The sequence below is a fragment of the Triticum dicoccoides genome, chromosome 6B, assembly GCF_002162155.2.
Source record: "Triticum dicoccoides isolate Atlit2015 ecotype Zavitan chromosome 6B, WEW_v2.0, whole genome shotgun sequence".
NCBI lineage: Eukaryota > Viridiplantae > Streptophyta > Magnoliopsida > Poales > Poaceae > Triticum > Triticum dicoccoides.
The window spans coordinates 85,421,462-85,423,519 of NC_041391.1; the positions used below are offsets into that span (position 1 = coordinate 85,421,462).

Consider the following 2,058-nt stretch of genomic DNA (forward strand, 5'->3'; position numbering starts at 1 on the left):
TGCAGAAAGTCGGCGAGGTTGACGGTAGTGACCTTGTGCTCCGGGATGATGAGGGGCTGCAACATCAATAGCTCATGCTGGAACCAGGCACAGGCTCGACCGGCTTCATCCTCGTTTTTTTGCAGCGGCCATGGCCACCACAACTGGGGAAGGGGAGAGGGATGTGGACATCCTTGCTGCAGGTAATGCGATTGCGCGCAGGACATGCTTGATGTGCTGTTTACTGGCGGGGAAGCCCGGATGCGGGATTAGAAGAAAAAGAGGCGCGAGGGAAGAACACTCCAATTACGGGGATGAGATCTAGATGGTTGACGAAAGTGTGATCATATGTCTCAGAAGGCCACCGGCTCGAATCCCTGGTCGGTTGGTCGTGTGAGTCTAGCGTTTTAACCCCTGACCAGTCGTTTACTATGTTGTTGGATCTCTAATCAACATTTTTTGGGTGAAAAAAGAGTGTTTTTTATTGACTCAAAATGTACCTTTTATCAACAGTGTTGCTACTTTACTTGCTTATTTATTTGACCAAGGCTCCCATTTTTCAACTGGAAAGCAGGTTGTGGTTGGGAAGCACAAGCCGATTGCCATTGCTAATTACGTGCACTTAAGAGGTAGCTTATGTGTACGGCTCAGATAGTTTGCCACCTACAACACCATGTTGGCCGGCCCTGCACGCCTATAAATATAGGGTGCAGGAGGATGAAGCACACACACCAAGCATATCTCTTCTTTCCATTCTTCCTTCATATCCTCTCCTTCACAAAATTAAAGCAAGATGGCTGGCACACTGAACGAAGCAAATATTACCGAGTACTTCAAGAACAAGAGCATGCTTATCACGGGAGCCACGGGCTTTCTTGGGAAGAGTAAATATGATGACAAACTTATATATAAATATGATGATATCCACAGGAGCCACTGGCTTTCTTGGCAAGAGTAAATATGATGACAAACATATATATAAATATGATGATTTTCACGGGAGCCACCGTCATTTTTGTACTATATTAACATGTCTTGATAATTTCTGAAGAGCCACGGGCATTCTTGTTGTATATTAACATGTCTTGTTAATTTCTGAAGAACAGATCGTGCATCCATCCATAACACTTCTTGGTCTCGTGTGTTATAGTTATACACTTTCTTGGCAGTGTATTTTTCTCATCTGATACTTCTTGGTCTCGTGGGACGCAGTACTAGTGGAGAAGATACTGAGGGTCCAGCCGGACGTGAAGAGGATCTACCTGCTGGTGCGGGCGGCGGATGCAGCGGCCGCAAGGCAGCGGGTGGAGACCGAGGTGCGTGCCTATCCCTGATTCCTCGTTCACCACCACCATCCTCATCTGGCCCTTACACCAATCTCTCGGTCACTTCTGTTCTTCTTGTCACAATCCCTTTCCTATATAGTACTATTAGAGCATGCACACAGCGCCAGAACCATGGTTCTTTACTAATTAGTGAGATCATGCTGCATGGAAATTATGGAAGTTGTTCTAAGACAAGGAAAACCAAAAGATGCACCCACTGGTCTGTTGTGTGTGTGTGTGCCTGTTTCATACTTGTGTTTTTTCTTTTCTTAATTAGGCATGAATTATATAGCGTGCTACACAAGAGGTCCTGCACCAAGGGACTTTGGTCCAAACAGATGAACAAACATTTTAAATGACACGCTATAACACCACTATAGCCCGCCAGTAAAACAAAAAACTACAGGTCCAGTGCATAGAGTGGCCGTGGAGTACACCGCTCATTCTTTCCTAGAAAGTTAAATGCCAATATATGTTCTAGCATCTTTTGGTGTGGCGGTCTGAATTTTCATGGATAGGCAGAACAATAAGCCAGACAAGTGTCATCCACTTATTGTCCAGAAGCTAATACTGAACTACATATATGCCGACCAAATTAATCTCATGTGTTATTTGTTTTCAACAAAGTGAATATATTAATATCGTCGTGATACCAATTACAACCAGCCTGTGCACCAAAAAAAATATCCAACTAGACATCGAGGATGCACACAGCCAAAAAGAGAAAAAAAAGAAGAAAAAAAAATCCCGGCCA

The 2,058-nt window shown here is 44.2% G+C and overlaps 1 protein-coding gene across 1 annotated transcript in view; it reads left to right on the forward strand.

Annotated features, from left to right (window-relative positions):
* Positions 1–772: 772 nt before the first annotated feature.
* Positions 773–2,058, forward strand: part of LOC119320055 (probable fatty acyl-CoA reductase 4) — a 5,531-nt gene continuing 4,245 nt past the window's right edge. The window contains exons 1-2 of the mRNA XM_037594196.1: positions 773–863; positions 1,192–1,295. Of these exons, the coding sequence (XP_037450093.1) occupies positions 773–863; positions 1,192–1,295 (195 nt within the window). The remainder of the gene's footprint in view (positions 864–1,191; positions 1,296–2,058) is intronic.